At 43.4% G+C, this 27,695-nt stretch overlaps 2 protein-coding genes across 3 annotated transcripts; both read left to right on the plus strand.

Moving 5' to 3' along the window:
- The first annotated feature begins 284 nt into the window (after positions 1–284).
- LOC146984928 (prostaglandin E synthase 3-like) lies at positions 285–4,963 on the plus strand. The gene is made up of 8 exons (XM_085782566.1): positions 285–480; positions 2,229–2,342; positions 2,771–2,840; positions 2,941–3,039; positions 3,166–3,255; positions 3,549–3,605; positions 3,739–3,766; positions 3,879–4,963. Coding segments are annotated over exons 1-8 (480 nt in total). The 5' UTR covers positions 285–478; the 3' UTR covers positions 3,899–4,963.
- Positions 4,964–7,082: 2,119 nt separating this feature from the next.
- Positions 7,083–27,216, plus strand: baz2a (bromodomain adjacent to zinc finger domain, 2A). Of its 2 annotated transcripts, none has more exons than XM_085782567.1 (30): positions 7,083–7,190; positions 8,816–8,939; positions 9,081–10,001; positions 10,890–12,911; positions 13,140–13,412; positions 13,832–14,176; positions 14,299–14,359; positions 14,786–14,894; positions 15,082–15,183; positions 15,380–15,602; positions 15,700–15,761; positions 15,845–15,910; positions 16,008–16,406; positions 17,503–17,757; positions 18,019–18,233; positions 18,342–18,416; positions 18,943–19,114; positions 19,218–19,280; positions 19,370–19,514; positions 20,054–20,673; positions 20,779–21,109; positions 21,277–21,432; positions 21,532–21,692; positions 22,315–22,380; positions 22,933–23,216; positions 24,444–24,579; positions 25,278–25,424; positions 25,606–25,835; positions 25,977–26,120; positions 26,817–27,216. In XM_085782567.1, the coding sequence occupies exons 2-30, from the start codon at positions 8,816–8,818 to the stop codon at positions 26,974–26,976; spliced, it is 8,067 nt and encodes a 2,688-aa protein (XP_085638693.1). In that variant the 5' UTR covers positions 7,083–7,190; the 3' UTR covers positions 26,977–27,216. The 2 variants fall into 2 exon arrangements, with proteins under 2 accessions (XP_085638693.1, XP_085638694.1); XM_085782568.1 differs by lacking the exon at positions 7,083–7,190 and adding an exon at positions 7,493–7,763.
- The last annotated feature ends 479 nt before the right edge of the window (positions 27,217–27,695 follow it).

The raw sequence follows: 27,695 nt of genomic DNA on the forward strand, positions 1-27,695 counted from the left end.
TTGGCCAGGCCATGCTTGTGAAAGAGATTTTTTTTTTATCTCAAGCAATTTGCCCTGTAAATTAAAGGTTAAATAAAAAAAATAAAATAAAATTGCTCAATAAAATAAATAAATATTTATTTTTAAAAAAAGATCATACTGGGTGGTACCAGTACCATAGAAAATCCTTCTCACGTCACCCGCAGCTGTGGCTGAAAAGCTCTAGAAACGTCTGTTACGCCGCCGCTGCGTCAGAACCGCCATTCTGAGCCCGAGATACGCAAGAAGATCCGAAGTTTTATTACAGTCCACTGGGGGAGAGGCGGCGTTTGGTTTGCATTGGCTGTGTGGAGCTGTGTGGAGCTGTGTGTGTGTTGTGTGGTGGTGGGTTGTGTGTGTGTGGGCAGCATTCCTCTCTTTTTTTGCACGCATTGCCATTCTTTCTTCTCACTAAAGGCTGTCTTATCTGCGGGAAAAGAGGCTCACCTCGCGTCTAGACATGTAAGTGATTGGACGCTAACGTAAGAAATACTAACTAAGGGAAAGTGATAGTAAAAAAAAAAAAAAAAAAACACGCTGAGCTAACGTTAGCCACCACCGACCGGACAACATGCTTTCGCAAAGGCGGGAGGTTGGCCTTGCCTCAATGAATTGCAGGGTAGCGGTAACTCGCTAACTTAGGAGGGAAACAGGTTGCAGGACGTAGTTTAACACAGCAGTTATTACAGTCGGCTCTAGTTTTACCAGCATTAGCTATAAAAGCAGCGTACTTGTGCCTGTAGTTGCAGTCAGGTGCACCGCATGGCTTGACTACTAAACGTAGCGGCTAACGTCAGCGCTGCTAGCTCGACTTAGCACACACTGTTCATTCACCATTTAGATTTAGCCACAAAGTCTGTGTCACAAGTCACGATGTCTATCAACAGCTGAAGAATTTAACCAACAAACATTAACAAAAAAGGTTTATTAGTCGGTAGTGGCTGCTTGATCGCTCACCACCAAGTTGTAGTGGTGGTGATAAACATTTTTGTGTCTAATGCAATGCTAGCTTCCATAGTTAGTCCACCATCATTTGTAAGAGGATTTGGTTAATGAGGCCATCGCTTCAATGCTTAAAAGGAGAAAAGTGTCCATAAATATGCAGCTCACTAATTCACTTTTGCTTGCATAAGAGATGCATAAAAGCATCTACATACAGTGAGCTGTTGCTGATTAGTTGCAGCAACAGAGATGTACTATTACTTGGGGTGGGGAGGGGGGGTCTATTTCCCGGTGAGGTACTTCATCAGTAATCACAAGACTGTTTATTAATCCCACACATGGTAAATTTGATGGTTTTGCAGTAGCATTTGTAACATACAAGTAGAAAAATATGTAAATATAGAAATATAAAAACGTTATAAGACAAATATATAGGCTAGTTATGTACCAAAATGTTTCAGGAATATATACTGTTATTTACAAGAACAGAATAAAAATTGGTAGTAGTTGTAAGGCATAAGAAGTATTGCATAGATGGGGTGTGTATTAATCAGTGTTTTCATTGTTGTAGAAAAGATTATGGACTCTTCCTCGTTCTTCCCACATGTCTTGTTGCAGGAGCTGCATTTGAAAAGTTAGACTGATCACTGAATTTACTATACTAGCCATTGGTCTAATAATTAATTAGCAAATGGACTGGAGATACATTGGCAACTATGTTTTGTATTTGAACTTTTTTGTTAATAACAATGCTGTGTGTTATACAGTATAGTTAATACTGTCTGTGAAACATGCCCTGACATCACCTTGCTGCTGTATAAACAGAATTGATTTTAAGGAGAACTTGATCCGATCTAATCCAATACACCTTGTTAATTTGAAATCTAATGTTTTAGCACACTAGGATGTTTCACTTTCAAGGTCTATTGGTATAGGAGGACTTTGTGTAACTGGATGCTGTGTGCAACCTGATACATGGAGATGTCGTCGGTGGCAGGCTGTTGGACCTGAAAACTTGCCCATCTGTCAATAGCACTGATGTATTTTTCATGCAAGTTGTAGATCTCGGCTGTTATACTGTTTAACAATATATAGGAAAACTGTATGGACTGGATCCACCTAGTTTAAAGCCCTCTATATGAAGGCAGTCACTAGTGTACATTCAAATAGGCATAGCAAATAACCTGTTTGATTCTCAGTTTGTTTTGAAAGCACTTTAGTATTACGTTCTTTAACACACTGTTTTTGTGTTTCCTGTCTTTTCACAGGCATCCAGCAACAGCCAAGTGGTACGACAGGAGGGACGCCGTTTTTATAGAGTTCTGTGTAGCAGACAGCAAAGATGTTAAAATCAATTTTGATAAAACAAAGTGCGGTTTCAGGTATGTTTTCCTCATGCTGGCTTTTAAAACTATAAATGTTTATGTTGAGTTATGAATTTCTTGTATGTTCAGTACTGTTAGTCTAATTTGTGAGAGTAAAGTTTAGTTTACGACCGAAAGACTTCCCATGATGTAGTATCTGTCCCTGTCAGAGGAGGGAAGCAGAGGATACAGGCACGGCCAATTTAAAGAAGCAGCCATCAATCATTTTATCAATGCAATAGAAAACAAGCTTCATGAAAATGGGATTGAGTGAGACACATTGGAAAATATGAAATGCTGTGACATGCTGTTATATTTTTTATTTCACTTCTCAAGTGTCCAAAGTTTTATTTTTTTTATTTCTTAGTCTTGTAGTCTTCATCTAACACAGCTGTTGTTATATTGTTGTTCTTCCCCAAAGTAAGTTAATTCTGTCTTCTCCACAGTTGTCTTGGAGGAACTGACAATGTCAAACACGAGAATGAAATAGACCTTTTTGAAGCCATTGACGAAAATGTAAGTGCTGCTTATTGATATGGGCAATATTGCAGATGATACAATTGTGACTGGAAATTGATTGGACACCACTCTTGTTTCTCTTTTCCCCTTAAATCAGGAGTCCAAACACAAACGTACAGATCGTTCAGTGTTGTGCTATTTACGAAAAGCACAGCCAGGGAAGGCGTGGCCGAGGCTAACGAAAGAGAAGGCCAAGGTCAGTTGCACACAAACGATCATTAAAATGTAAAGGACGATGCCGTTAATTGATGCACAACGCTACAAGGATATGAATGACATGAGTGAAATTCTCATAAGAGGCATTGGTTTTGTGTTTTCACAGCTGAGTTGGCTCAGTGTCGACTTCAACAACTGGAAAGACTGGGAGGACGACTCAGATGAGGAGATGGGCAACTTCGATCAATTCTCAGATGTAAGCACTAGTATAGATTAAAGAATTCATTATTATGTAGGAGGGGTGTCTCTTGAACATAATGGAGATCTTAGGCAAGTTGTTCTACTTACTAGGTGTGTGTGTGTGTAAAAATCAAATACTGTTCTGCAAATAGGAAAAAGTGTTGAACATAGTCCATGTCTACACCACACAAACTTAGAATTGCTTAATTTTACGAAACCTAAGCTCTGAATGATGTGGAAGAGTTTTAGTTTTCTACAGTAAAGGAAAGTAAATAACAAGGATTTAATAGTATTGTTGTAATATTACAGATGATGAACAACATGGGAGGCGAGGATGACCTACCTGATCTAGACGGTGCAGAAGATGTAAGAACATTTCTTTTTTTTTTTCTTAAAAAATAAAAAATACACCTTGTGATTAACTCTTCTTAACCCATAACATCAAATGATGGTGTGTAACATTTTCCAACTTCATCTTGTACGTTTCTGTTTTGTTTAGGATGAGTCTGCAGATAGCGATGACGAGAGTAAGTGTTTAAAAACAAATTAAAACTGCATGTGATGGTTTAAGTTGTTGGCAATCAGTGCTTGTTTGCATGGAGGGCTGAATGTTATTTTTTGCTTTACTTTTACTTTCAGAAATGCCAGATTTGGAGTAGAAGACTGTAAGACTCTGGAAAGAAAATGGAAGAACAAGGGGGAAAGAGGAATCTTAACAAATGTATATCTTGAAATTGAAGGCAGTGACAAACAACTGTACATATGAGTCAGTAGTCATATTTAAATCCATAGCCTCAGCTCCAAAGTCTTGACTGATCAGTCCACTCAAGGTTGATATGCATGGTATTGTACAGAGCAGCTATCTCCACTTCCATTTGCTGTACTGCACCTTTTGGGTATCTTGTTTTACTGTTAAATATTACAACTAAGCACACATTATTTGTTGGAAAAGCTGTATAGTTGTCCTCAGCTGAGCAATACGTGTTACGAGATTTACAATCTGTTTTCAAATGAATTGTGGTTTAAAATGATAAGGCCAACCCATTCCAATGTTGTGGTTTTAAGTTAGTTAACCAGTGTAGTTTATCCCATGATTTAAAAAAAAAACACTAGCTATGTACATCAGAAGAATTAGACGCATTTACTGATTGGGTTCCTCCAAAGCCTTCCATGTGCTGTGAATTAGATATCCAGGAAGCCAGTCTTTGTTTCTGTAGCTTAACCTTCCAGCTTACATGTTTCCCTTTACTTCTTGTTTAATGTTCGTTTAAAAAAAAAAAATTAAAAAAAATTGGATAATCTGAAATCATCACAGAAACATTTGCATCTTCCCAGTGATCACCTACTTTGGTAAAAATGAATGAATTCCACATATTTACTATCTTTACTTAACAGTTCCTCCCTGCATACCCACCTAACATGCACCCTCATGTTAGACAACAGAAGCAAGGTGAAATCTTTTGCAGCTGACACAGAGGCTTGAAGCTTGGTTGGGGCCTCAGCATCATATGGTTTGTTGCTATCCTCCAGGTTCTTTCCGTTTGTTCATCTTAGAACAGATCCTCCCTCGTTGGTGAGGGAGCGTTGGACCGATACGGCGACGTGTAATGACCAAATTATATTTGCACTGTCAATAAAATGTAAGGGGAGACAAGTAATGTTGAATTACAGTGGAAATTCTTTTTTTATTGTCTACATCTTTCTAATAAACTGTTTAAGAATCATTTATTGCCTTCTTTTTCTAAAAGACAATTGACTTGTGTTTTATTTATTTGCCTCCCTGATATTTTCTTACAAAATATAAGGCGGGTCTAATACCATAACATTGAAGAAAGGATAATTTAGGAGACACAACATTATTATGTTGTGAGAGCAAATTGGGCATTGAGCCTGCAGATGTAAGTGTAACTCTTATCTTTCTTATCTAAGGATGACCTAAAATCTTTGATTTCATCTGTACATAAATATACATTTAGTGGTTACTTTATTTATTACACCTGTACAATATGTTTCAATTCAACAGGTCATCTAGAAACCATAGTTTTACATGGTTTATAGTTTGTGGTGGCGGTGTGCTGGATTAATACATTCACAGTTGTTCCTGACTTTATGTTCTCCCCATTTTCTTCCATGACAGTGGCAGAATAGTGTCAACAATGCAATATAATGCATCCAATTCATGGGACTATGAGCTTCAAACCCTTTCAGTAAAACAGCGAAACACACAGACTTAAATGTGTCTGTAGTTGTTTTGCATCTGAAAGTGGGTGTTTTGCATCCCTGTTCGTTTTGCATATTTTTGTGAGTCTATTAACATTGCAGCATTGTGTTGAATTTCTTGAGGTGTTCCTAATAAAGTGGCCACTGTGTATTTTTAATCAATGCCTGTAATATTTCAGAAAACTGCATGAATTAGGACCTTTATAGATCTTCCATTACATTACATTAAAGAGGAAATGTTTGATATAACTGTGGCATATTTATAATGAAATGGTTTTCAGGATCAGTACTGACCCCGTCCCTGTTGCTTTAACCCGAGAGCAGTTTAAAGCAGTCAAATCTGTATTTAATATAAGTAATCAGATTTATAATGCAGTACTTTACTTGAGTACATTTTGGTGATAACGTAACTTTCAACCCTGCAATTTTAGGCACTAGGACCTAGAAACCTGCAGACTCCTTGGCCCAGAATATTAGCATACTTCCTCTTTGGGCCTGATTTCCTCACTGTCATTTCCGAGAAGATGACTGTAGTAAGCAACACCTATTTCCTGTTGTCAGATTAAGGCAGATTAAAATAAAAGTGTAGATTTGCCAGTAGGTCTGTTCCCATGAGCTGGATAATAGTTGGATGTTGTCCGTTGTTGTTTTGTAATATTAAAAAGATGCTTAAACTAATTAACCTAATCAGACTGGCGCTTTTTATGTTTCTCACACACCTGTTTGATTTGAAAACAGTACGCAAAAGAAAGACTTTTAGCAATACACTCACATCAGTATGAACACTGGCTATCAGTTTGTTAGGTTACTGATAAACCAGTAGGAGGAAATGTAATGTGTCCTGCATTGGAAATCTTATACTCAAGTACTTACTGTGTAAATTGATTCATTATAATATTGATATTAGTCAATAATTATTAATGCATCAGTGTAAAAATATAATTTTCATGTTGCAGTTTGTAAAGGTAAGGCAATTTTAAAACTATATCATACAAATGGCATAATTTAAAATGATAATAGTTTATTTGTCAATTGCAAACCCAAATATATAAATAATAATAAATACTTTTTTTTAAAAAGGTGGAAGTCTGGCAAGGGTACATTTCCAAATGTGAGGCGAGGGATGAAGAAAAGTCTTGTGGCACAGTATACATGTGTGAAGAATAAAGCCCACTAAATACATTTTAAAAAGAATAATAAGTAAATTCTGGATGCAGTTATTCAAAGCCCTCAAAAAAAGCCACCATGATCTAGCCTATTTTATGAACACCAGCTGGTGTTTACTAAGAACTCACTCAGTGGTGCCCCCACATTTGTTAAAGTGCCACAGTTTATACTTTCTTTTTCTTTCATGTTAGTTCCCAAACTTTTGCATATAATTGTACAGTAACATTAATGTGACAGGGGACATTCTTCCTGCACAATAAGTGATTTAACTTTTTATATTTTCAGAACATTTTACAAAGTTTTTTTTGTTTTGTTTTGTTTTTACTAATAACTGCAAAAAGATCAACGGGGCCATTTAAATGACAAAAAATAATGTATGTATTATTGTTTATTTATTTATTTTTTTAATAATTATTGGGTGTTTTCTTGTGAAGTATCACGAAGTAATGTGACCGGATGTGTGCGTGGTTGTTGTTGGGAAATTTACTCCGATCGCGCTGTTCTGTGATCATGGCTGCACTGGACCACACCACCAGCCATGTTTGCTAATTTAAAAACCCAAAGGTTAGAGGGAATAGTTGTTTATTATTTATCGCTGTGTGTCCATCTTCTCCACCCGCATATCCGTTTTTAAGACGAAGGTTTTACAAGCATCCGCGCCTCCGAAAACCAAGGAACTAAAAAAAAAAGGTTGGGTTAGCTCTGTGAGGAGGAATATATCAGCGAAACTTTTGATGGTGGTGTCAGTGGTGTGGGAGGACGACGATGATGATGATGATGATGATGCTCTGCAAAAAAGAAAAAAAGGAAAAAATTGTCTGTGCGTAAACAATGTAACTTCATCTGGCTGCTAGCTCACTCACGTTAGCCCGTGAACAAAAGAGAGCGAGCACGCCTCCATCTGTTAATAAGCGAGTTAACGTAACGTCATTCACTCCCGGTTGATATTTATTTATTTTTTTCCACCCGCTGGACTCTCTTATTATTAATATTATCATCATCATCATTATTATTATTAATGCTAATGGTTATTATGGATCCAAAGCAGCGTGGTTGGTCGCGGTTGCGGTACCTGCTGGCTGGCTATCGGCTAACATCGCAGCTTTAAGTGCCCGTACTGAACTCACTCTTCTCCGGGTAACAAACGTTAACGATGCTATGCTATGCTATGCTATGCTATCGGTTAGCTATCTAGCTAGTGTGCGTTAGCTAGGTTTCTATTGTGATGCTTTAGCTAAATAACCTTGGAAGTGAAGCGAGGGATGTTTTTTAATGTCTTGTTGATGTTTTAACCACCAGTTCAACCTAATTTAAAATGGTTTATATTGAAATATATATGTATATATATTATCTCACGTTATATTAACGGTGTCTGTAGTTATTAGCCGTTAGCACAGCGGAGGAGCAGCAAGCAGCTTTAAAGTGAATTGTTTGTTTGAGCAGCAAACAGCTAGCGCGACTTAGCGGCTGCTGTTTTTTTTTTTTTTTTTTTTTTTTTAACGGCCTTCCTGGTTGAATTAGGAAAATCAAGTGCTATCCATTTAGCTGGCTACTTTGTGTGTGTGTTTGTTTGTTACGACGACGATATGGAGGTGTTTTAAAACGCTGTGTGGTGTGTAAACGTTAGTGTTGTGGGGCCGTCGGAGTGACTGTAAATATTCTCACTAATCCTCTCTCCATTGTTAGGCCGGTCGGTCTCTTCTTCTTTTCTTGGCTGCCTGCTGGGCCGTGCGTGTATCATCATGGTAGATTTCATTGAGGAGGCTGTGTGGCTCACGTTAGCAGCAGCAGCAGCAGCAGCGCCTCATCAGCGGTGATGATGAGCTCCTATCGTAATATTCCGGTTGTCCATTAAGGGCTTGCCGGGGCCTGCGACATTTTGACGGTTTATGTCGGAGCGAAATGTGGCTGTCATGAGCTGAAAAAAATCACATTAGACAGACATTTTTGTTGTTTTTACGACAGAAATTGTACGTATTACGTAGCGTCGACTTGTCTTCACAAAATTTGGATGAAAATGAACGAAAATTAAATAAATAATGAATGTACAGTGTGCTTCATGTGGTGAAGCCGTGCACAAGCGTATTAAGCAATTGCAGAACTTGTGTAATAATAATGTTATTGGCTTTTTGGAAGAGTGATTTTTTGATTATTATTATTATTTTTTTAATTTGCGTTTTGTTTTTCAGATGGAGTCAAATAATCATTTCAACTATGGCACCCATTCCTCAGCAAACTCAGGACTGAAACTCTCCTCAGGGGATTCTCTTTATACTAACGGGTCCTCCATGAGTTTTCCTCAGCAGGGGAAGAGTAAGTGTTTCACTTCTTATATTGTGAAAAGTTCATACTTTTATAGAGCCAGGCTCGACTTCCTCCCTCCACCTGACTTATGGTTGTTCATGCTCGACTGAAACCAGTTTAACCCGACTGCTCTTTTTTTGTCTCTACCAGATATGAATGGCGAGATGAATGTGAATGGCGCCACTACTGTACACGGGTCCGGTGTGCCTGGTTCCCACCCAACAACAGCCGCTTACCCACACATGAGCAACCACCACCAGAGCAGCATGGGCTATGACTACTTGTGGGGGGGCCACCCTCAGTACGGTCCGGCCATGGGCGCCTCTCCTGGGCACGGGATGCACCAGAAGCAGCCGACGCCGGGGATGGTGCAGCCTCAGTCACAGCACCACTTCCAGAGTCACGGACAGTACCGACTGAACGGGGGCATTGAAAGCCCCCACCAGCCCGCCGTGGCAGGCCCAGCAAACATGCCTCTCACTGGGAGTCAGTACTGGAACAGGAGTAACCCTGGCCCACAGCAAATTGGTTACAACTCCCACAGCATGTACGGGAGCTACCAGAGTCAGGCGCACCCTGGGATTACACCGTCACAGCATCACCAGCAGCAGCAGCAGCAGTCCTTACAGCCTCCCCCACATCAACCATCACAGCAGCAGCACCTTTCCTCCGCCCACCGCCACCCACACCACCACCACCACCAGCAGCACCAGCAACCTCCACAGCATTATGGCATGCTGCCTAATGGGATGCCATACTACCAGCATCAGCCACAGCACCCAACTCTCTCATCTCCTCAGCAGCAGCAGCAGCAGACACCACAGCAGTCGCAGCAGCAGCAGCAGCAGCCTCAAGGCCCGGCTCAGCTGATGCCGCCAGCTGCCCAGAATTTCACTCCTCCACGTGGCAGCCCTCAGCATCACAGTCTGGGCAGAGGGGGCAGCGGCAGCCCTCTCCCTGTGGGGATGACTCCTGCACCTATGATGTCACCGTCAACAACCGTGCAGGACAGTGGATCACCCAAGAGCCACAGCAGGGATGGCGGCGTGGGGATGCCTTCTGTCATGCAAGGTGACCACTTCAAGTTTAACATTTTTGTAGATTGTTTTCGTCGTACTTGATTACATCTATGTAATGTTGCAGATGTGGGCATTTCTGGTTTTCTATCTACGTAAATCTTACTTCCACATAAGTCAAACTTACACATTTCCTCCTTCATTCAACGCCACCAGTTGAGTGAGTCTCTTTTAGCCCAACTGCCTTCTTCCTTCTTCCTCTTTGCTCAATCTTGACATGTTTGGCATGGCACCCTCTGGTTGCATGAGTTTCATATGGCATCTATGCAAAGTTGTTGTTGAAATACAGTTATTTTCATTCAGTTTAAAACAATGAGCTTTTTCCAACACGACTGCTCATATTTTGTTTTGTTTGAAGACTGGCTTTCTGTCTGTATTTTGGTCACAAGTTGAGTAGTTGATAAATGATAAATCTTTGCTGGTTCCAGCTTCTTCAGGGTGGATATCTGCTGTTTTGGTCTTACATGATAATTAACTGAATCTTGCTTGATTTTGCTGTTTGAGACAGATAAGAAAAGGCATTTTAATTTGTTAGTTTTGGCTCTGGTCAATTGTGAACTTTTACCTTTTCTGTGACGCTGTATAGACTAAATATTGAGAATTGGCAGATTCATTGTTAAAGATACACATGTTGTTATTATACATTGTATGTGAATGTCTGGTATTAGCTCAGTCCTACTGAGTGTGGGATAGTGTCATGCTTTCACCAGCAGATGCCACTGTTAGACTGTGTACTACAGTGTGTGCGACCGGTGGTAGTAAACTGTTGCAGAGGGATAGCTATTTTCATTACATCAGTATTTCTGCATGAAAACTTTATCATGGAATCACCACCTCTGAAGTTGTTATCATAGTATTGATTATTTTATTGATTCTCTTTCAGGACATACAAGGGAAGCTGTCAAGGAAGTGGACACAAGCTACAACGGCAGTGAGAGGGCACCAGTTGGTCAGAGGCTTCCCAAAACTGACAGTTACCAGTCCAAACCTCCTGCAGCTCATGTCGGATCTACAAGTGATTATCGAAAGCATTCTGATCAATCAGCAGCAGCGCAGTGTCCAGAGATGGCATCTCCTGTCCGAGATCTTAATCCAGCTCCCCAGTTTGTGTCATCGCAGCTCTCTCTGTCTCCATCACCTGCAGCGTCGGTGTCTCTCTCCAAGGCCTCTGCAGCTCCTGCTGTGTCTGGATCTCCCATTTCTGTCCCCGGGCCTCCGATTGTTTCATCCTCTGATGCAGAATCTACTCCACCACACATCTCAGCACCTCCCGGCTTATCCTCGGCTCCATCTGCAGCTCCACCACATGGGCTTTCCTCACCTCCCCTCATGGTGCAAGGCCTCAGGCCTCCCCCCTCCGCTACAACTGAGATAACCCCGGCTGGATCCAAGCATTTGTCAGTGGGTTCCTCCTCCTCCTACCTGCTGGCGTCACCTCCAAAGTTGTCTTCACCTCAAGTTTTAACTAACAGTGAGCCTAGACTTGCAGCAGTTCCCTCTCTCCCCCCAGTCTCTTCTTCTCCAACAGCCTCCGGATCTCATACCGCCATCTCTCCGCCTGCCGCAGTGTCCACGTCTTCTTCCATCTCATCTCTTCAGCAGATGGTTCATGGGTCTAAGTCATCGTGCTTTTCCGATCAATCTGGAGTTCAGCCTGAAAAGCCTGGACCCCCAAAATTGATGACCACCGCTTCATCCGTGGGTGCAAATTCCTCATCAGCTGGTCTGGTTCCACCTCTAATGCCGATATCATCCTCAACACCACCTGGCTCTTGTTTATCAACCTCTGCATCTTCCATGTCTGTGTCCGTTAAACCACCAGTTGGTAGTAAACCTTGTGAACCAGCGCCCGCATCCCAGTATCAGACACGCGCTCCTTCAGCAGTCGACACTGGTCTTTCGAATGCCTCTACTGCACCGTCACCACCAGGAGAGGTGAATGTACCCTCTCTAGCAGCCCATGAAAGTCCTACTGTCCAACCTCTGTCTACCCTACCTCTTCTAACCACTCATGCCTCCAGGACTGCACCTGTGTCCGCCCCTCCTGCCTTGGTGTCTTTGCCTCCTGCAATGGGTACGTCTTCTGGAGCTGTCCAAAGTTCTCACTCTGAGCAGCATCCAACCCTCACCATTCCTCCTCGTGCACTAAAGCAGTCGTCTCCCAAGCCAGAACACCGCGGTGACAGCGAGGAAAGGAAAGCGTTCAGCAATGAAAGAAATGGAAAACCAGAGGAACACCCGCCTCAGCTCGATTCAGGCACAGCAGGGACACCGCAGAAGGTGGAAGTGACCGAGTCTCATAAAACTGAAATTTGCTCTGATAAATCCTTCACTGATCTTCCAGGGAAACCTTTGCAGACCACAGTCGCTTCTGATCAAAAGGCAAAGAGTATGGACTTTGAAAAGCACCACATGCAAAACATCATCAGTGACATATGCGAGACGGACGACGACTCCGTGGTGGAGAGCACTCCACTCAGAAAGTCCCCACAGCTTCACAGCACGAGGATGGACCACCTGACTGATGAAGAAAGTTTTGACACCTCGACATGCGACACCCCGTCTAGATTCGAAGTCAGCTCAGTCTTAGAAAAGACGTCTCTCTTAACTGGCGACAGCTCGTGCATGGACGACTCCACTCGGTTTGACAGCACCTCCCATGCTGAGGGGGAACCGTCATTTTACACCACTCGGGACAGCAGCTTCTCGGTGGACGACTCCAGAGATGATACGATGGACTCCACCAGGGAGGGGGAAACCTCTGAGGCAGAGGAGACCAAGAACAGCTGCCAGATGACCGGGGAATCCATGCTGGAGTCTTCCCTTAATGACACCGCAGAGATGGAGGAGCCCCCTGCTGACTCGAGTGATGTGACCAACTCTCAGTCTCAGGCTGATCAACGAGGTAAAGCTTTAAAATTAACGATCATCGAAAATACCATCATATTATTACAAGCAGTGATATGTAGGAAGGTTTATCATAACATGACTCTCTTTCTTTATCTCTATATTTTTTTCTTTCGTTATCAGAAATAGAGTTAGTTACAGCTCATCCTGTTTCTCTATGTCATTACCCTGTAATTGTAATTCATCCTGGCACAGTTTAATGTCAGTCTTTTCATCTTTTAATTAGGACCCGAAGTCGAGTGGGAGCCCAGAGGGCAAGATACACCAGACTCAGCTGGACGGATCAGCATTAAGACCACTGTTAATGAAGCAATGACTCTGCCAAGTTTCAAGATGAGGGATGAGAACTTCATCGCCTTCAGCACCCCAGCAGAGAGCCCTGCTGTGCACCCACTCCAACCAGTTACTGATCAGATTGTGCCGGCTGCGGCAGGACCTCTGAAAACCCCAGGGAAACAACGCAAACCTCGAACTCCTAAGGCAATGTGGATTAAAACAGGTATAGGTTTCTGCAAAATAATATGTTGAATATATTTGTTTTTGTATTAAAAGTCATTAAATACATTTTGCTAAAATTAAGGCCTTAAATGGCATTAAAAAGCATTAAATTCGATTCCCAGACGCATTAAAAAAAACAAAAAAAGACTTTTGATGGAAGAATAATATTACCGATTTATTCTTAGTATATAAACATTAATTTTGCACAGAAATTAATGGTGTGATAAACATGCGGAACCAAGTAATTGAGTGTGTATATAGGTTAGTATACGTACGCACACATACAGTATTTGCTGCTAGTCATGGGCGTTAAAATGTTTGAAATGGCATTAAAAAGCATTAAATTAGATTTGCTGGTACCTGCTGTTTGTTTTATTTTTAATTTAAAGTTATTTCTTCCCCCTTTTTTTTATTTCTAAGCTCCAGAGAACCAGCGGAAGCCTCGTGCTCGTGCCCCTAAAGTGGAGAAAGTCAAGGCGGCTGAGGAGGTGCCCACGGGCAGAAAGAGGAAGAAGTCCCTCAAAACGGATGTCAAAGAACCATCAGATGTGTCTGGAGCGGCCGGGCCTCCTGCAGAAGAAGTCGACACCATCACGGCCACAATTGAAGCTGTTCTGGCCAGTGCTGCAGCATTCGAGAAACCCAAGAAGGCAAAAAGGGCCAAGAAACAAGACCAAGAAGGAAACGCTGCAAAAAAACCTAAACAAGATGCCGAAGCGACTGCTGACGATGGTGATGAAAATGATGACGACAGCTCTACTGCAGGTAATGAAGAAGGTTAAGGGAGTCGTGTGTCTGTGGATGCGGGGAGGGAGGACTTCATGTGATGTGATGTTTTGTGATTAGACGGGTTAAGAGTCTAATGCTGAATCTGGTTTTCTCAACAGGTGAAGCTAACAGACGGAGGGTTGCCACGGAGGATCAGGTCCAGTTCCCTCTGACGCACGGGTAAATATTCCTTGTAGTTGCATTTTGAGACTTAATTTATGAATTAATGATGTATTAAGTCAGAGATCCACTCACCTTTTGTAGAGTAGTTGACAGTAAATAAACAAATTTTAGTCTCTGTAAAGCCCTTTGAGACAAACTGTTTGTAAAAACGGGCTATACAAATAAAATTGCCTTGCCTTGCCTTGATAGCCAAAAGAAAAGGGCGTAATTGGCACATTTGATGAGTTCCCCTTCAGAGATTGAAAGGTTGTGATTATTGAGAAAAAAAATGTTGTTACAGTTGAGAATAAGTTATTATCAATATTGAATTTGTGAATCAGTTTTCAAAAAGTTTTCAAATGTGTTCAATATTCGTGTATAAGTCTAGTTTTTTTTTGTTGTTGTTGCTACTGTTTGACTGGAATGTAAAAATGAACTCCACAGGTGGAAGAGGGAGATTCGTGTGAAGAAATTGGAAAATCGCATGAAGGGTGAAACCTGGTATTACACTCCTTGTGGAAGAAGAATGAAGCAGTTCCCAGAAATAGTCAAGGTAAATGATCGAAATGAGAAAAAAAACACACAAAAAACTGAACCAGTCAATGTTTTTTTTTTATTATTGTCAAATCAGTGCTTTTCGATGACGCGTACATCAGATGATGCCCTGGTTGTCAAAACAATGACCATTATTTTCTTTCCTTCTCTTGTCTGTCCTGCCGTCCTCTAATTGCCGGGCTCAGTACTTGAAGAGACACACAGACAGCGTGGTCTCCAGAGAGCACTTCAGCTTCAGCCCACGTATGCCTGTTGGAGACTTCTATGAAGAGAGAGAAACTCCTGAGGTTTGTTTATTTTCCAAAAAATCTGCTCATTTAATTATTTAAACAATATTAACACACAATGATGAGCTTAATTGAATTGCTGTTAAGTAAAATTGTTCAGACTCAGACATCTTTATTAGTCCCCCAAGGGGGCAGTTCAGTTTAAGCAGTTACCTCACATCATCACAGCAGTACATTATGGGGATTCATGTTGCAGGGTATGAAGTGGGTCCTCTTGGCTAACGAGGAGGTTCCCTCTATGATCATGGCCATCACTGGCCGCCGAGGTCGACCGCCGAACCCCGATAAAGAGAAACCCCGCCGAGCTCGTGGCGTGAGGGGAGGGCAGGCCCGCCGACCCGGCAGACCTCCCAAACCCAAGATGATCGACCTCCTTAGCAAAGTCGACGCCAAGCTGTTGAAGCGTCTCGAGGCCAAGGGTGAGTGGATGTGATGTGCGGCTTCGTCTGTAGACAAACTTTTGAAATATGTGATGTTGTGTGTAATGTTTGTAATCGTTTGTTTTTTGCTTTTCAGAAGCTCTTACGGAGGAGGAAAAGGAGAAACTTGCAAAAATCAAAAAGAAAATGAAGAGAAAGGTACGCAGTTGCGCCAAGTTTGAGATATTAATAATGCAGTTTGAATCTTTTATTGATTATGTTGCTGCTGCTCATCTTTATAGGCAAGAATGAAGAGAAGGGAGGATGCTAAGATTAAGAAGATTCGAGAGGAGAAAAAGAAAGCCAAGGTAAGGCGGAATACCACACACAAAAAAAATGTAGCTGCATCCTCAGCAACATCTCTTCCAACCCTCAACCTTTTCTTCCTTCTTTTTCTGGATTCAGCTTGAGCAGCAGGAGGCAAAGAGCTCGGAGGTGAAGGCTGAACCAACAGACCCAGCTGCCCCGCCGGTCCCACAGCCAGCATCAGAGCCCGCCGCCGCGGAGCCCAAGAAGCCCGGCCGCAGAAGGTCGGCCAAGGTTGCGGTCGCTCCACCTGTCCGGCAGACGGACGAGGAGAGGATAGCCCAGGGGAAGAGGGTACTGGGAGCTCGGAGTAAAGCGAAGGCTCTGGCTAAAGCTCAAGCAGAGGCGGAGGCGGCCGCTCAGGCTGCTCTGTCGGCCAAGAGGGCGGCAGAGAGGAGAGCGCAGGCCCAGCGACGTCTGGAGGAACGGAAGAGGCAGCAGCTGATTGCAGAGGAGCTGAAGAAGCCCACGGAGGACATGTGTCTTACAGACCTCAAAGTGAGTTTTAAAGGGATAGTTCAACATTTTGGGGATAGTTCAACATTTTGGCAAATTGGCCCATAGCCATAATCCCTACAGTCACAGCAGTAGCAGGGTTTCTGCAGGTCATTAAAAAGCATTAAAAGTCATTAAATATATTTTGCTAAAATTAAGGCCTTGAATGGCATTAAAAGGCATTACATTTGATTCTCAAAGGCATTAAAAAATGTATAAAAAATTGATTATGAGATTTTGTTATCATTACATCCCTATAGAGCACAAAGAGCAGAAGAATAGGGGGATTATACAGTTAATTTACAGTAAAATTAAACGTGGGTGAAGAAATTTAAAATTCGGTGATCTGCCAGAAAATTTCAGTCGGTGCAGCCCTATTGGTGTGATAAACATGCAGAACCAAGTAGTTGGGTGTATGTATGCACACGTATAGTATTTGCAGTCACGGGCATTAAATATGTTTGAAATGGCATTAAAAAGGGCATTAAAAAGTATTAAATTAGATTTGCTGGTACCTGCAGAAACCCTGAGTAGGTTCGTTACCTTTAATTGTCGGTGCAAGCTATTTTTAGAACGGCGGAGCAGAGCCGCGAGCTGCTCAGAGCTACGCTGCTACGGAGGCTCATGGGATTTCTTGGTTTCCCTCATCAAATACACAATCCAACAACTCCAAAACGCTCTGGTGGACAAGTTGTGACCTGCACATTCACCACGCTATGAGATAATAACACAACGTTACCAGACAGAGTTGTTTTAGAGGGAAATGCAGAGACTGCTTGCCGAAAAACTGCCCTCGACAGGAACACGCATCAGCGGTTTTGCATGAATTTACCTCCAAAACAACTCTGTCTCGTAACGTCATATTATTATCTCATAGCATGGTGTATGTGCAGGTCACAACTTGTCCATGAGAGCGTTTAGGAGTTGTTGGATTGTGTATTTGATGAAGAAAACCAAGAAGGGATTATGGCAAAGGGGCAATTTGCCAAAATGTTGAGCTATCCCTTTTATTATAAACCCAATCTGTTCAAATCATCACTGATGGCGACACTGAGGTTTTGTGAGTTTGATCATGACCTTGGGTATTTGTCTCCACCAGCCCCTGCCAGAGCTGTCCCGTATTCCTGGCGTGGTTCTCTCTGGCACGGCCTTCGCCCACTGCCTGGCCGTGGTCGAGTTCCTTCACGGCTACGGGAAGGTGATCGGCCTGAATATACCCAAGGACGTCCCCAGCCTTGCTACCCTGCAGGAGGGCCTGCTAGGTATGGGCGACAGCCAGGGAGAAGTGCAGGACTTGCTGATCAAGCTGGTGGAAGCAGCGCTCCATGATCCAGGCTTGCCGTCATATTATCAGGTGTGTGATTAGAGCTGAAACGTTCAGTCATCGAACAAACATTCACTTGTTTCAGCTTCTCCAGTGTTAGGATTTACCGCTTTCCCAGTAAATCTGATTATCTTCCTGACATTTCACTGACGAAACAATCAAGAAAATAATCAGCAGATTGATTCATTTGCAGCGCTGTGTGTCATTTTCTCCATTAATACTATCCCCTGATGTATAATCTGGATTCTAATATACACATTGCACTCTCCAACTTTCCATTCCAACCTCCAGTCTGTGAAGATCCTCGGAGACAAGCTGGTTGAGTTGGAGCTGAACCGCAGCACGATTTCAGAAGTACTCCGCATCTTTCTGGAATCTCATGGTTATGAGACGGAGGTGTGCAACACGCTGAGGACCAAAACATTTCATGCGCTCTCTCCGGACATCAAAGCAGCCATCCTGGGTTTCGTGGTGGAAGAGCTTAACAGCAGTAACATTGTGACAAGGTTAGGCCAATATTGAGTAGATTTTCATTCTTGAACCACTCTTGAACGGAAAAGTATGTTTCCACATGTCTGTTACTTTGTTAACGTATGCATCTTTTTTTATTCCAGTGATATTGACAGCACGTTGGAAAACATGGCAACCTACAGGAAGAACAAGTGGATCATTGAGGGGAAATTGCGCAAGTAAGATCTCTTGTAAAGCAGACATGTTAAAGGGATAGTTCAACATTTTCGCAAATTAGCCCATTGTCATAATCACTATAGTCATAGCAGGAGGTTTGTTACCATTATTTGTCAATGCAAGCTATTTTTAGAACGGCGGAGCAGAGCCGCAAGCTGCTCAGAGCTACGCTACGGAGGCTCATGGGATTTCTTGGTTTCCCTCATCAAATACACAATCCAACAACTCCAAAACGCTCTGTTGGACAAGTTGTGACCTGCACATTCACCACGCTATAAGATAATAACAGAACGTTACGAGACAGAGTTGTTTTCGGGGTAAATGCAGAGACTGCTAGCCCTCGACAGGAACGCGCATCGGCAGTTTTTCAGCAAGCAGTCTCTGCATTTGCCTCTAAAACAAGCTCCAATTTGCCAAAAATGTTGAACTATCCCTTTAACAATATTACTCTGATCTATTATCAGTCAAAAACGAAGAGCTATGTGACTTGTTGACTGATCCTGATTGTTCCGATTGGTTGTGTGCCAGACTGAAGGTGATACTAGCACGTCGCACAGGACGCTCAGAGGAAGAGCTGTGTTTTGAGGAGAGAAGGCGCAGCGCCAGAGTGGCCGAGGAGGAGAACCTCAGTCTGGAGGACAGTGTGGTCCTGGAGAGAGGCAACCGGCGTAACCGCAAAGAAGAGCCCAAACTCAGTGATGTACGTATACCTCCTCTGGTGTTTAGGTTTTTTTTATTTTTTATTTCTTTTGAATGAGAACTTCATCATTTCTGTGTTTGATTTAAATTCTTTCCCGCCACAGAACGAGAGTCCTACGAATGCAAGCATTCCAGAGCTCGAAAGGCAGATAGATAAGCTAACCAAGGTAAGACCGAAGCTATGCAGCCAGGGTGCTTCATACGTCCTGGGTTGTGTTGTTGTGTTTAACGTTCCTCTGTCCTTGCATCTCCACAGCGCCAAGCATTTTTCCGTAAAAAGCTGCTACAGTCGTCTCATTCCATGCGGGCCATTTTACTGGGTCAGGACCGTTACCGCCGCCGATACATGGCCTTGCCTCACCTCGGAGGAGTTCTAGTCGAGGGTCCAGAAGATCTTTTAAGTGAGTCTATGGCTACAGAACCACACAACTTTTTGTTTTCTTTTTTAAAAGGCATCTCTTTTTGGTACGTTTTCGCCTCCCGTCCACACTACTGCAAAGTTTTCACACAGAAATTGTAGAAACGCTGCTGGCTCTGTTTTAGTTTCAAAACTCCAGGGCTGCATTGTAGTTTGGACAGACAACAACCTGCAGAAACGATGATGTACTGTAGATGATGTACCTTGTCGTCTTCTCGAGCGGCTGTTGTTAAAATCAACATTTTAACTCTGCAGTTCTTTGTACGTTCCCTCGTTTGTCGTGTTTTTCGCAACTAACCAACTGCTGAGATAAGAAGATGATCTGCTTCCTGTTTACACCAGCTCACACATGCCCGATGTACAACATTGTTTTCTTGTTTATGTGCTTTTTCAGTTGTGGTAGTTTGGACGGAGATAAATTGGTACTTTGGTTGGAGTTTGAGTGAATTTAAATTATGACATTGTGCAACCTTTGGCCTGTCGCTTTTAAACACATTTTCCTCCTTGTGTTCTATCTTGCAGCTTCAGGAGATGTCCTTGTAGCTGAGGTGCCAGTCACCTTCCTCAAAAAGGAACCCAAAGTTGAAGAGATCCCCACGCCTACCACTCCCCCGGCTACTCTTCCTTCCTCTCCCTCCTCTGCGACCCCCGCGCAGGGCCAGGCCTTGTCTCCAGAAGAGGACCCCCTCCCCGGCACTGCGTCCCTCATGAGCAGGCCGAGAGGAAGGGGTCGGCCCCGAAAAATAAAACCAGAAGTGGAGCTTCACCTCCGCACAGCAAAGATCCGCCGCAGGCGTCGAAGTAGCGTCAGGTCTGGAGGCGAAGACGGGCCGGGGTCGCCGAACGGTGCCACACAAGACCTCACTCAGGCGGCTTTCCAGAGCTGGCTCAGCCACTCGCAGGAAGCCGTGACCAACGGCACGTGTTCGGCAGCAGGTGACGCTCCAGAGGGCAACCGGCCGGAGGAGAGTGTGAAGGAGATGGCGGAGAAACAGGGACAGTGGTTCAACCTGCTTCCCAAACAACCGTGTGATGACAACTCTCTCACTGAGCCCCAGATCCCCGCCTCACCCAGCTCGCCCCCCAAACTCCTCCCTCAGATCCCAAGCACTCTGCCTGCGCTCGCTGCTCCACTCTTGCAGGTTTGCCCACCACAATCGATACAAATACGTTTAATTATGCTGTGTCAATACACTTGAAGTATTCTGTGATGAATATTAATTGAAACGATCTCTCTCACCCTTCAGCCTGACCCACTTTTGCCTGGCTTGGTGCCTGCTGAGCCTGTGACCGCAGCGACACCACAGGACGGTGGCGTTCCTGCTGGTGCCCCGCCGCTGCTCCCTCAGCTTGTTCCAGCTCCCGTCCCTCCTGCTCCAGCTGTTCCAGCCGCTCCAGCTGCCCCCGCCACACCTGCCAGGCCAACTCGCCGGCGGAGGAGAGGCAGCAGAGGCAGCAGTCCCGCCCGCAGAGGGCCACGGGCGGCAGCGAAACGCCGCGGCCGTCCTCCCAACTCTGTGTTCCAGGAGCTGGAGCAGCAGTATTTCACACAGCTGGTGGTCAAACCCATTCCTGCATGTAAGTAGTTAAAAACAGCGACATGAGCAAACTGTCTGAGATTTTATTTATTTATTTTTGACTGCTGCGATTCCTAAACTATAACTTATCTCAGCGCTGATCCTGAGGTTTTATAAATTGCTGCTCTTGACATGTGGTGTAAAAAAAATAATGCTTTCTTTTTTTAGCAATGGTGCGTGGATGGTGGTGGATCAAGGACCCAGAAGAGCTGTATCACACCTTACAGGCCCTTCATCCAAGAGGCATCAGGGAGAAGGTGCTTCATAAACATTTGGCCAAACATATGGAGAGCTTAGCTGAGATGTGCACCAAACCTATCAACGGTGAGCGTTTGTTGTTGAACACCATCATCTCGGTTGTGTTTCTCCTGTCGCCCCTTGTTCTTCCTAAAACTGGTCCTGTGTTGTTTGTTTTCTGGCTAGACCCAATATTTGAGTTAAAGGTAGAGCAGAAAGACGTGCTGCTGGAGGCTCTGCAGCAGCCGTGGCAGGTGCAGGAGAAAGCCGTGGAGACGGACATCAGCGCCCTGCAGTGGGTGGAAGATCTGGAGCAGCGGGTCATCGCTGCCGACCTCCACATGAAGGTGAGAAATCACTATTGTGCATGGTACAGGTGCATCTCAATAAATTAGAATATCATAGAAAAGCTCATTTATGTCAGTAATTCAATCCAAAAGGTGGAACTAATACATTGTATAGATCCATTACACACAGGATGAAATGTTTCATTTCTTTATTTATTTAATTTCTTTTAATTCTGATGATTATGGCTTATGTCTGTGAATATTCTCATTCATCCAGGTCATCGTTATCTCAAAGGCAACTGGACTTGTATTTGTCTAGACAAATACAGTTTGTCTAGACAAATACAGAGAGATGATGGCTTCACATTTAATGAAGACCTAAAATACAATATCTCCAAAAATTTTAATATTAAAAAAGCATTTTTAATACGGAAATGTTGGCCTTCTGAAAAGTATGTCCATCTATATGCACTCAATACTTGACTTGAACTACTGAGTGAGACTTTTCCATGATATTCTAATTTATTGAGATGCACCTGTACATGTAATCCGATCAAAACAAACAAAATGAAACAGAAAATCTGCTTCTTTTGGCAATAATATTATGAAGCTGCAATGTAATAAGTAAAAATCAATCAAATATTTTTAAAAAGTTACTAAATTACAGTTATGTTTCTTCAAGGCTCCTCCTCAGAGCGCAGTGAACGATGCTGAAACTAACGCAGAGACACCGCTGGCTGAATTCCAGGTAACCACTAAAACTTTAACCCTCCTGTTGTCCTCCTGGGTCAAGGAAGGAAGGAAGGAAGGAAGGAAGGGAGGAAGGATGAAGGGAAAGAAGGAAGGAAGGGAAAAATGAAGGAAAGATAGAAGGAGGGAGGGAACATATTGGGTTAATTGGGTCAAACAAGAAGGAAGGAAGGGAGGGAACAGATTTGTTCAAGGAAGGAAGAAAGAAGGAAGGAAGGGAGGGGAAAAGGATTGCGGAAAGAAAGATGGAGGGAGGGAACAGATTTGTTCAAGGAAGGAAGAAGAAGGGAAAAGGGAAGGAAAGAAAGATGGAGGGAGGGAACAGATCAGGTCAATTGGATCAAAAGAGGAAGGAAGAAGAGGAAGTAAGGACGAAGGTAAGGAAAGAAACAGATTGGGTCAATTTGACCCAGAAGGACAACAGGATTAACACAAATCCTCTTGGGTAAAAACATGAACAACATGAAGCATAATTCCTTTTGTAGTTCCCGTTGTGATTGTTGTTGTTTAATCTCCTCCTGTCTTCATTCATCCTGCCTGTTTTTTTCAGCCCTACACGATCCCAGACCCAGACTCCACACGGGACGACCTCCAGTACTACGAGCACGACGCCGACCCACGCGACGACTGGATCGTGCGGACCAAGAAGGAGTGGTCCGGCCTGCCTCGCATCGCCACGCACCCTCTGGACCTGGCCGTGCTGCGGCTGGCGAACCTCGAGCGAAACATCGAGAGGCGTTACCTGAAGGAGCCGCTGTGGAACCCGGCGGAGGTGATGCGCCTCGCTCCTCTCACCCCCACGCCGGGAGAAGAGCATCCCATGGACGTCATCAGGTGAGGAGAACGGCCGGGGGGTTTGGCATGCGGTCTTCACATCTTCACATCCGTACATAGGGTCTCATTCATGAAACGTGAGTAAATCTGTGTGTAGATTTGCACATAAAAGCTCACGTTACTAGAACTCTACTCCGGATTCATGAACGGTGCGGGAAACTCAGATTTGATCGTAAACACGTGTGTAAGATGATGAATGCCAACCCATCGTAAACTAACAACACGCCCCCGGTGATCAGCAATTAGCATAGATCTCCATACATGAATAGCCATATAAGGAGATCCTGACCACCATATTAGGAGGTAGGTGCAACCTGTTCACCTGCGGCCATGACGCAAACGAGGAAAGAGAGAGAGAGAAAAAAGAGAGAGAGATCGCGGATCAAAGTCATTTTGGGTGAAGTGGAGTCCAGAAAAAATATTTAATTCTCTTCTGTTAGTGGTGGTGTGACTGGAGCAGGTCAAAGGCGTGGAGGGAAGAAACAGATTTAGTGAATTAAGTATCCTTGGTTTATTAAAGAACCGTTTAAGAAGTAAAGCCAGAATAGTTCGATATGAAACATGAGAAAAAAAAAAACTACAGAGTTACGCAGCGACGGGAGGAGGAGTCTCTTCACAGCCTCAGCTGTAGAGGAACATGGTTGTATCAACACATGAAGTTATATAGGCAGGTTATATTGTTACAGAAGCACCAGCCGTCTGTCACAGCTCCATCCAAACCGGTGCCGACTGCGCTGCAGCGCAGGGTGAAGTGTGCGCCCACCGAGCGTGTTGCAACACAAAAAAGTTTTTCCGGTTTTATATCAGATTATTTTCATCATAAGATGGAGCCTTGACGTGTTTGTGCGTGTCCGATCCCTCTCTCTCCAAATATTTCTAATTGTTTGTCATGTTTAAATTACATGTTTCAAAGGCGTCGGCGTATTTTGAACATGAGAGAGAGTAATACGGATTAAAATTGTAATTTTCAACAGTGACAAGCAGTATTTATTTGCATTCCTACATTTACACAAGCGCTACACACAGTCCGGAGCAGGTGTAGATTTCGTGAGTAGCTACGAAAAAATCAGCACTACTAAAAGATTGATGAATGCGGAAATCCACGTAAATTTGCGCTGCTCAGGGTTTACACACAAATCCGTGCTGCTCACGTTTCATGAATGAGACCCATAGTGTGTACAGTACTTTATTCTTATTTTATCTTATTTCCAATTATTTTCTCCACAGTCTGGAAAGCGAAATCACATCTCGCCTTCGAACATGGCGGCAGGCTCTGGACCGCGTTCGCAGCGCCCCTCAGCTCTGTCTGTGCATGGTTCAGCTGGAGAAGGCCATCGCCTGGGAGAGATCTGTGACTAAAGTGGTGAGGAACTTCATCTGACTTGACTGTGACTCTTTGGTGAAGACCCAGTTTTATGTACGGTCGTAGGCTTTCTTGTTGTCATTTTCATTTGTTTTACCCTTTTATTTTATTTTATTTTATTTTATTACCACTGTACATTGGAGTATCTTCTTTTCTGGGCAAATTGAATCGTAGGCAACTGGACTTGTATTTGTCTGGGAAGACGTTTCGCCTTTTATCCAAGGGGCTTCATCAGTTTATACGCAACTAGTCCGCACTAGCTAGACAAAGACAGTGGAGTAAGACCCAGGTATTTACTTACTCCACACTGTCTTTGTCCAACTAGTACGAAATCCCAGACAAATACAAGTCCAGTTGTCTACGATTCAATTTGCCCAGAAAAGAACAACGACCTGGATGAATGAGAATATCCATAGACATTGGAGTATCTTACATACGTTCTTTGATGTAGATGACAATCCGATTGTGCAGATTTAATGTTAAGTTTTTGTTGACTTGTCTTGTCTTTTTCGTGTTGTGATTGTAGATGTATGTTTAAATGTACTGGTTTCAAATGTGGACCCCAGGAAGACTAGCGGTGCTCTAAAGCACAGCTAATGGGGATCCTAACAAATAAAACTAAATAAAACCCGGCACAAAGTAACGTAAAAGTTATTTTGACAATAAGCATGTCTTTCCTGTGATCTCCGTTTTTCTAGACTTGCCAGGTTTGCAGGAAAGGAGACAATGACGAGTGCCTGTTGCTATGTGACGGCTGTGATCGTGGCTGCCACATGTACTGCCTCAGGCCCAAAATCACCCAGGTGCCAGAGGGAGACTGGTTTTGTCCTACTTGCGTTGCCAGGGTAAGAACCAGACCTGTGATTCTGTACTTAGCAGCCACTTCAAAACTGAATAAAAACCAAGTGCTGTTACGAATCTCCGCATTTTTGCAGCATCTGTTCCAGGTAATTTTCAGTTCTGCTCTACTTCGTTCCCTCATTAACTCACTCTCCGCTTCCTCCTTCACTCTCTCCGGTCTCTCAGGAGGAGGATGAGTCACCGCGCTTGTCGAAAACAAGGGTCAGGGTGAAAAAGAGGAGATACGAAGACGACAGCTCCGAAGACGAGGCATCAGCACGACGCAGCTCTGGCATGGCGACGCGGAACAAAGACGTCGTGGCAACCCCCTCGTCCTCCCGTAACTCCGGCGAAAGTGGCAGCGCCAAACGCCGTCGCATGACAACCCGCAACCAGCCTGACCTCACGTTCTGCGAGTGAGAAAACTTAACCATCGTAGCTGATGATGAGAAATTCACATGTAGAATGATCATTTTAGGGATTTAAAAGTCTGTAAAAAAAACATGTCACTCTACAATAGATTTATGTTAATTGGTTTTTATTTCATTTCCTGCCAGGATCATTCTCATGGAGATGGAGGCTCATGGAGACGCCTGGCCCTTCCTTGAACCCGTCAACCCACGGCTGGTGCCAGGATACCGCCGCATCATCAAGAACCCCATGGACTTCCTCACCATGAGAGAGAGACTGCTACAGGGAGGGTAAGCAGAAAAGAAATAATATTAATAAATACATAAATTACAAATTGAATTATTTACTCTCTTGCACAATAAGTTCAGGGCTGCCTGAGGAAAGGTGAAAAACATCCGCTCTGGTACTTTTCATGACCTTTCTGAGGAAATAAGGGGAGGAAAAAAAACATTACGAAAATATTAGTCCCATGTGGGCGTCCATGTGATCAGTGTGTTTCAAAAATCATCTTTTCTTTTACACATTTGTGTAAAAAATCTTGTACACTTGGATACAGAAATAATATAAAGCAGTGGTTCAGCAGCATTCATTCTCAAAAATGCAATAAACAAGGCAAAAATCCAGAGGTCAACTAAAATACAAGAAACAAGAAGATGCAAAAATAACATCTATTTATGGTCACAGAGAGGTTACAGAACAAGAAACAAAGCTGTTTTCTACTTATTTTCTGTGTTTATTGCAATTTATTGCTATTTTCTTCCTCTGATAAATGTTTTACACTTTTCCCAGATATATTTCTTTGTTTATTACTTAGTGAGAATCCATACTTACACATTTATAAAAGATATATACACCCCCACTTTGGAGAATATTTTCTGTATTTTTAAACCTTCCCAACTGGACAAGGATTGTTTCTCTCTGGTCATTTTTAAACATCAGCCTTCTCTCTCTCTCTCTCTCTCCGTCTTCCTGTTTTCTCGCCTCAGGTATTGCAGCTGCGAGGAGTTCGCAGCAGACGCTCAGCTGGTCTTCAACAACTGCGAGCTGTTCAACGAGGACACGTCGGAGGTGGGGATGGCCGGACACGCCATGAGGCGTTTCTTCGAGAACCGCTGGGCAGAGTTCTACGCAAACAAGGACAAATAGGAACCTGCGTCGTTCCCCCTGATGGTGGGGCTGTAGACTGTTGGTGCTGTCACCGTCCCAGTCACACACTCTCTCTCTCCATTTACTGCTAAGACTGTCTGGAGGTTCTTCCAGCCACGTGTATTCTCTCATGTATAGGTATATATGTATAGATTTTGGCTATTTGTCTGTTATTGTTTCCTCTACTGGCCGAATCTTTTCGAGGCCCACAGCTGAACTGGCTTGAACTTGTACCCATTCCCTCCCTCCCCCTCCCCCCCGAGCCCCCCGCCCCTCATCACAGAGAGTGAGAACATGTCTCTCCTCATTTCTCCTCCCTTCTTTCATGTCTCCTCATCTTCACCCCCTCATCTGCCCCCCGATTGTGTTTTCCTGTCACGTCCTTTCACCAGCCCCACGTCGTAGCGAGGCCTTTGGTCAAGCCCTGCTGTGGGGTGACGACACGGTCTCAGGCCCTGAGTATTTTGGCTCTCAGACTCGTACCGAAGGTCAGGGACTGATCACACTATTGCAGCCGAACCGCTGCATACTGGACCTGCTTAGCACCGCTCAACGACAAAATGGATCAAAACTCTTCACAGAGCTTGGGCCATTTCTTACCTGTTCAATGGAAATGTAATGTAACGTGGTCTTATGCCTAGAAGTAATTTTTTTGCTCAATATATTTTTTATTATATATTCTATATATAAATATATATAAAGATTACAATAGCTGGGAT

The sequence above is a fragment of the Trachurus japonicus genome, chromosome 7, assembly GCF_045865225.1.
Source record: "Trachurus japonicus isolate A0001 chromosome 7, Traja_1.0".
Lineage (NCBI taxonomy): Eukaryota > Metazoa > Chordata > Actinopteri > Carangiformes > Carangidae > Trachurus > Trachurus japonicus.